The sequence below is a fragment of the Pteronotus mesoamericanus genome, unplaced genomic scaffold (assembly GCF_021234165.1).
Source record: "Pteronotus mesoamericanus isolate MK-2021 breed Mesoamerican mustached bat unplaced genomic scaffold, CSHL_Meso_final contig_130, whole genome shotgun sequence".
Classification (NCBI taxonomy): Eukaryota; Metazoa; Chordata; class Mammalia; order Chiroptera; family Mormoopidae; genus Pteronotus; species Pteronotus mesoamericanus.
This window is the reverse complement of record NW_026555060.1, coordinates 20,697,763-20,705,589: the sequence shown is the minus strand read 5'-3', so window position 1 is coordinate 20,705,589 and position 7,827 is coordinate 20,697,763. Positions and strand designations below refer to the sequence as shown.

Below are 7,827 nucleotides of genomic sequence, written 5' to 3'. Positions count from 1 at the left end.
AAAAAATTTCACTTGTCATGGAATGAATACGTGTCTTTTTGATCAAAGAGCAGATTTTCTCCTAGCAGGACAATTCAAACTTGAAGAGGATCACTATGGGTGAGGCTGGGCAGCAAGTTTTGTTGCAAATCCTTTGTCGGTGTTTTCTCTGGCTTTCTCCAGAACTTGCAAGAGAAAGACTTCTAGAACTTTCTCTCCCTTGGCCTTCCTGTAAGTCCTCCTATTTAAGCCTCTTTTTCACTATTCTCCTAGCTAAAGGAATAAAGCTCTATGTGAACAGTTCCTTTTGAAGCTTTCAAAGAAAAAAAAGATTAATAAACACTGATTATGGAAAATGAGAGGGATGGATTTCAGCCATTAAGAAAATGTTTCTGCCATAAACCGTCCTGTTTAGCTCCTGCCATTTCTGTCCCTGGAGAGGGACTGTCTGCTTAGAGGGACGCTGGATTCAGCTGCTTCCTAGAGGGAACCTCAGTTTTCCGGCCCAGGTAATGGCCTCCAGCTGCCTCCCCATCTGAAAAGACTGTGAGCCCCAAAGCTGTTTCACTTCTGCCCTCCCAGCGGGGCAGCCCTGCTCCTCCTCTTACACCATCACCTTTTCCTCCCCTCTCCTCTCTCCCCTCTTCCCTACCCTCTCCCACACGTGTCACGTTCTCCTCTTCCTCAGTGTCTGCTCCTCTCAGAAGTTAGCTTACCCAGCAAAGTTGTAACTTTGAATTCCTGTTTTCTCCAACCACACTCATGTGACAGGATATCTCCTTATTGGAGGTTTTCCCTAATTTCAGAAGCCCTTTAAAAGTGAGGGCTTCCTCCACCCTTCTTTTCAGCAGGGCTGCTCTGCGAATTGAGCAGGGGAAGGGGCGATCCAGCACCCTCCTTGTTTGGGTTCCTCTGTACCCTCTCCTCTCCATCACTGGAAGGAAAGGATACACTCTGGGCCATGAGGCTGTTTCTGCTCCTGATTTTCCTGTCTCTCAGTCCAGTCGCTGTGCAGCTGTTGGGTAAGTCAGCTCTGGGGTGGAAGCTTTCTCACTGGGGGGTCTGGGGTTGATGGAACGCCTTACTTTTTTGTGTCGTTGTCACCAGATTCCTTTCAATGCCTGCAGTGAGGAACACAGCAAAGCTCCTCTGTGCCTCTAGCTCTGCAGGAAACCTGTTGCTTCTGCCTGGAAGCCAGGCCTGGAGGGTGGGCAGCGCCAGGGGACCCTGCAGCCCTGCAGAGCCGCTGTCTTCCTTCTGACTCCTCTCATCTCCTGTTGTTCCCTTCCTGCTTTACTCTTTGGGGGAGTTCTTCCATGGTCTGTGCACTCTAGTTTTCATTTCACAATATTTCTATCTAACCTCCAACAAGTATCTTCCAAGGGTTTTCGGCTGAAAGGGGGCAGTTCTGGTGTTTCTCCTGGTAGGTTTCAGGACAGGCTCACAGACCAACAAAGGCATTCCGTGTGATTTCCACAATTTGTCCTTTCTTTTTCTTTTTTTCTGTGAAGAATTTTAATCATTCATTGCTTTTATTGCTAGGAAGTTTATTCTTATCTGCAGTCAAAGTTGTTCAAACTGATTTATTCCTGTTTGTCATCTTCTTTTTTGTTTCTTTTTTTCTGGAGACAGGTCATTTCTCATGAGCAACATATTGGAGATTTTCAAATTCTCAAAAACATCATCAAGTCACTATTTTCTATTTTCTAGACCAGTGGTTTTTAACCTTTTTCATCTCATGGCACATGTAAACTACTAAAATATTGCAGCACACCAAAAATATATTTTTTGTTAATCTGATAAAATGTAGGTATAATTTTGGTTTGTTCACACTGGTGGCTCTTGTTGAGTTGGCCTTTGTCATTTTATTTGACAATCTAAGGGAAGAGAGGTCAGTACACCTGACTAAAATAGTCAAGTATTCCATGTTTTAAAAATTCTTGTGGCACATCAGTTAAAAATTGCTGATCTAGACTTAGACTTCAGAATGAGAGTGACTGGAAGAATTTTTACTCTCAATTCTCCTTCTCTCTCTCTCTTTTTTCTCTCTCTCTGTTGTTCTAATCATAGAAGATCTTTATTAAAGAATGCATATTCTTGTGATTCAAAACAAAATATTTAAAAGAATTATATACCTAAGAAAATTGACATAAAAGTGTTTTATTTAAATTGTTATAATAAAAAAGTAAATAGACATTTAGAAGATGTTTGTCATTTTAGAAAACACAGGCGTTAAGGATTAAAAATAACTTTAAAATCATCACCTGTATGTGCCCTTTTTCTGAAATTAATGTTAATTTTCTATTGGTATTTCATCAGTTCATGATTGTTTGGTAGAAATCATTAGAAAGCTCCCAGTTCTCTTTTCAGACGAAATAAGAAGGGGTTTTAACTTTGAATATATGGTTCTCCATCTCCCTTCATTTCTCTCAAATCTACCAACACTGCCCGCCGCTGTGCCAGTGGCTCTCCACGCGCTGTTGAAATGGTGGGGGCAGGGCTGCGCGGACTCGGTAAGGTGGAAGTTCCCAAGCAACTGGGAAGCTTTTCAGGAAGGGAGTATCTGATCACAGAAGATGTTCAGTCGTAATAAGCTTTGAGTAGTAGTGGTTATAAAAACACAAGTGAGGTTTGCACCCTTCCAGGAAGCCGCTTAATTTCTCTCTGCTTTGATTTCCCTGTCTACAACAGGGGAAACTTAGTATTACCTGTCCCATTCGTTGTGCAACGATTCAATGATTAAATGTTGAGCGCCTCGTGCGGTCCATGGGAATGGCTTCATCAGTGTTAGCTAAAGCAGTGACTTTTTTTCTTCCATAGTAGCAATTAATTGTCCAATAATAGTAGTATATTAAATATTTAAGGAGAGGCTTCCCAAGAAACAATGCTGAAGTAAGATTTCCAGAGCCTGAGTTGACATTTCACCTTAGCCCTGGCTACGCAACTACTGACCACCTCAACCAGTCAGTCATGCTGAAGGGGCAGCTGCTTCACCTGGTGTGAGAGGACTGTAGCACGGGTTGGACATTGTCACAGAGTCCATCTTAAAAGTCTGTTTTGTGAGGAGAATTAGTATATTCCTCAGGGCCTCACAGATTAAAACTAAGCAGGGAAAATCTCCTAAGGGTGTGCTGTCTCAAGTAGAATAGTCTGCTTAGGAGAAAGGTCCCTGTCACAAAGAGTCTTCAGACAGAAGCTGGATGACCCGTTCAAGGGCTGTGTCTGAGGCCTGGACTCTAACCCAGCTCAGTGCAATAGAAACATAGACCAACTTATGTTGCTGCATTAAAAAAAAAGTAAAAAGAAATAGATGACATTGATTTTATGAATATATTTTATCTAGTACAATATATCCAAAATATTTTTAGTCAACATTAAAGATTAAATTTTCAAAACCTGGGGTGTATTCTATATTTATAGCATATCTCAAGTCACCCTGACCTTGTGTCAAGTGTGCTATAGATCCATGGGGCTATGGATACCGTATTGGGCGGCACAAGTACAGTCCCTAATTTTCCTTAAAGTGTAAATGCTTTGGGGGGAAAAGTGTTCCTCAATTTGCTTAGGAATCTTTCCCTTCTTGAGACAGCAGAATACCTCATTCTGATGAATGTCTTCTCCTCGATAGGCACAAATATGAGAGAAGCAGGGAGGTGCTGCAGATCTATTTAGCTGGAGAATAAAAAACAAACAAAAATGTCGGTAAGGGAGCCCCTTTCAGTATCTTTTTTGGGAGCCTATCATTCTTATTTTACTTTTTCTTGGTTTAAGTGGCACATGATGAGTGCTGATATCTAAATAAAGCAGAATACCTGCTTAGTTACCAGTAGGTGGTAGGATGTATGAGTCCTCCGAACCCTCTCCCCGGCTCCTTATTTGTTGAGAACCCACAGAAAGGTCTCCCTTATTCCTTGTGGTTTATGTCCTTTCCACTCAGAACCCTTTCTCTCATGAGCATCCCTGTTCTACACAGGAGGCCCAGCTTAACAGAGGAGCCCCTCTCCCTCTGTTCCCTTCTACTTGACCTGCTATCTCTTGAGCAGGAAGAACTGCATTCAGGGTGATGTTTGGGTCTCAGAGGGGATGTAATTAAAGTAGAGGTACAGTGAAAGTTGCTTAGACACAGAGGCTGGACCCCAGCAGAGAAGTTAAGCTTGAAATGAGTTAGCTTGGCTCACTAGCCATGCTGTGTTGGCAAATGTCACAGTGGTTCTTGGAAGAAAAAAAAGCATTTATTTGTGGCACTTACAGATTTCCAAGGTGTAACAATCCCACTGTGGTTAATTTCAAACTACCAGTGTGGTGCCCCTGGGGCAGAGCTGGGAAGAGACATTCTTACTGGCCAGTGAGAGTGAAAAAAAAAAATACAGTGACTTTGATCTCTAGCACAGGCCCATGCCACACCCAACCTCCTTGGTTTATGGGTAAAAAAATTGAAGTTCTGAAAGGTTAAGTGATCTTTTCAGGGTCTCACAGCTAGTTAGTAGAACAACTAGCTGTTTAGTGCTCTGAATTCCTGACTCCCAATGGAGAGTTCTATTAAAAAGAAATAACGTATGTTTGCTGAATGAATGACTTAATGTCAATCTAGGATTTCTTCAATGAACAATTCCCCACTGCCATTCTCTTACGAGTTTTAATTTTCACACAATTTTCACTTTTCTTTATTTCTAGTCTCCATCTTTCTGCAATTGTGTAGCAAAACCAAGGTCTTGTCTTCTTTCTTTTTTTATTGCTCTTGTATTTGTCCATTTTTCTTGTTATTTTTTTCAAACTATACCTGCTTTTTCTATAAATCAGAGATGGAGATATGTGTATGAAGGACATTGCAGTTATGTGTAAGGGGACAATTATTCTGTTGCGTGACATTTTAGTGTCTTCTAAGGGCGCTGGGCCTAATTACTAAGTCAGGAGAGTCATCACTGGTTAAATGTGAACTTCAGATAATCAGAAGTGCTCGATCTCAGTTGAAGACAAGGGAGCTGGAGATGATACTCTACTTCAATACACATAGGCTATAACCTGGCCTCTGAGACTGAACTTTGAGTGACGAGGGCAGAACCGGGTCACAGAGACCAGAGAGGAGCTGAACAAAGAAAGTGGTTTCCAAAGCAGAATGTACATGCATAGCAGAGAGGAAGAAAAATTGATGTCAAAATGAGAATGGTAGTGACGTCTTACCTCTTGGCTATTATCAAGCATTGTTGGATGAAAAAAATTGTATGGTTAGGTTGGTCTCCAGAGGAGTACAGTGAAAATTAGGTGGGACAAAAACAAGAGTAGGAAGAAATAAGAAGGGCCCTTTCAAAAGAATTGAATGTGACATCAAGAGAAAAAAAGAATTTGAAGACAAAGTCTTCCCATTACAAACCAAGTAAAGGTCACAGAGCACTTTTAGATCCTTAATCAGATCCTTACAACAACCTCTTGAGGTGGGATGGGTACGTGTTACCATGCACCTTTTACTATAGGAGAAAAGTGAAGCTTAGAAGTCAGCTAGCCAGTAAGGACCAGAGCTGATTCTTGACCATGGCCTTCTGGCTCTGAGGCTAAGCAGCAGATATAATTTACCAGCTGGAGTGTGTTGATCAAGAAAGGCATAGATGTGCTTCAAAACTACAGTATGTTGAAGAAGTCTTTAGTCACTTTATTTGTATGAATTGCTTAGAGTTTTCACTTGGGGGAGGGAAGAGACAACTAACATTTATTTGAGTGGTTACTATATGCAAATAATATGTTGGACACTTTATATACATGATCTCATTTAGAAGTTCACAGCCACCCTATCAGAAAGCATCATGATCCCCATTTTACAGATGAGGAAATTGAGGCTAGAATGATTAATTTATCTAAGGCAACATAGCTAGTAAATAGTGGAACCAGAATTTGATCCCAAGTTTGCTGACCCCGAAGAACATACCTCTATTACATCACCTATGTCCTGAGGATGGAAACTCTGGGTCTCCATTGTCTGTCTCTTTGTCCCTCTGTCTGGGCTGCTGCAACAGCTCTCTGTTTTCTCTAGACTCATCCTCTTCTGAACCATTTCATACTGTCTTCAACACTGATTTTCCCAAGTTAATGATAATAACAAACTAACATGTATCAAGCAATTTCTCTGTCAGAACTGCTCGAAATGCTTTATTTGGATGATCTCATTTAATTCTCACAACTAGCAGGTCCTATCATTTCACCTTTATTTTGCAGATGGGGAAAAAGAAGAACAAAGTTGTTTAGAAACTTGACTAAGGTCACACAGCCAGTGAGCAGCGAAGCTCTGATTATGTCACCATCAGGTTGACATGATACATGAAGGTTAATTAATTAGTTAGCGTGGCTATGATGGAAGAAGAAAGAGTGGAGGTGTCAGTTTATGACCTACAGGCTTTGTTTGTTTGTCTTAAAACTGGAGGAGAAGCTGGCATTGCGAAGTTTAAGATATTTGAGAGAAAGGAAAGGCTAGGGAGTGGAGAGGCAGGAGGGTTGGGAGCCAGGGCACAGGTAAGGAGATAGCAGCGCGAGGGAGATCTGCTGAGGCGGGAGTGAGCAGACCCAGGAAGGGTGTAGATACTCATATCTTTAGGGAGGAAGGCAGGATGTTGGCAGAGTTTCTTAATCCTGACTTCTGTTTTTCTCCTTAAGGTCAAAACCCACATTGGGTTCTCTGAATATTTGATGAATGAAGCATACAAGTGAAAAATAAAACAATTGTCAATTTTTTTCTATAATCTTTCATTCAATATTGCAAAACCTAACACTGTGATTCTAGTCTTCCCCTTCCCCCAGCACTTGGCATAGTTTTTTGTTTCTTTTGCATATACCTGGTGCATGACAGATACTTGTTTTTCACTTATTTTCAGTTCTTTGAGGACACATGTGTAGGATTTATATTCATTGAAAGGCTCATAGACAGATTTCTTAGTCTGAGTTGCCTAAGATGCTGACTTCTGACAATGATTTGAATGCAGCAGTTTTTTGGGAGGTAGTCCCAGAAAACACTGGAAGAGGAGGGGGACAGTGAGACCGGAGGGGAAGGAACTGCTATAGGGTGTGTTAGGGAGCCAGTTACCTCTCTGGACAACTGGAGCTGTGTCCTGCTGGAGTGCTCTGGGTAGCAGTGCTATGGTATGTGCCTCCGAGCCGTCCCACCCTGGGTGCAAGGGCTTACTAGGGTGTTACTCCTCGGTTCCCACTGATCACTGGTGGAGGGCTACCCGACTCCTAGGTGGCATTGGTTCTCTGACTCCTCTCGTCCCCTTGGTGTGTGGGCATAGAGGGCTCTGGTGGCCCAGGCCTGGTGGCATGGTGCTGTCGTTGGGGAGCGGGGCTGGCATGCACAGAAATGGCAAAAGGCAAGAAGGAATAAGTGGAAGTCTGACAGTATCTGCTACAAAATACCCATTTACTTCACTCTTATCTAGCTCCTTTATCTACCCGAAGTTATTTTCCTTTTTTAATGTCAGCATTTTATTTATTGATAGTGAGGAAAGTCTAAAAATGTAAGGGAATATAGAATGTGATAATAGTTCTATATCTAAATAGTCATCTTTAATCTAATTTTCTTTGGTAGTAAGTTTGGAAATGCAATTACTTGCTCAATGTTATGGAAGAATTTAAAACTCATTTAAAAGAAAAATCACAGCTATGTTATTGGATGTCAGTTATTTTTAATCTGAGATACTGGGTTGAAACACATTGTTTCTCCCCTCAGTGTATTTTGACTTTAGGTTTTCTGCTCTTTAATTAATTAAACACAGCAGGGTGTGAGCTCAGTGTGGCAGGGAACTTGTCTCTCGTTTTGTCATCGGCATGGTACCTGGAACATACTTGCTGAGAAATAAATGTGAG

At 41.6% G+C, this 7,827-nt stretch overlaps 1 protein-coding gene across 1 annotated transcript in view; it reads left to right on the top strand.

Annotated features, from left to right (window-relative positions):
- Positions 1-786: 786 nt before the first annotated feature.
- MRC1 (mannose receptor C-type 1) overlaps positions 787-7,827 on the top strand; it is an 80,052-nt gene continuing 73,011 nt past the window's right edge. Inside the window, exon 1 of the mRNA XM_054593090.1 lies at positions 787-1,001. Coding sequence (XP_054449065.1) covers positions 941-1,001 — 61 coding nt within the window. The 5' untranslated portion in view covers positions 787-940. The remainder of the gene's footprint in view (positions 1,002-7,827) is intronic.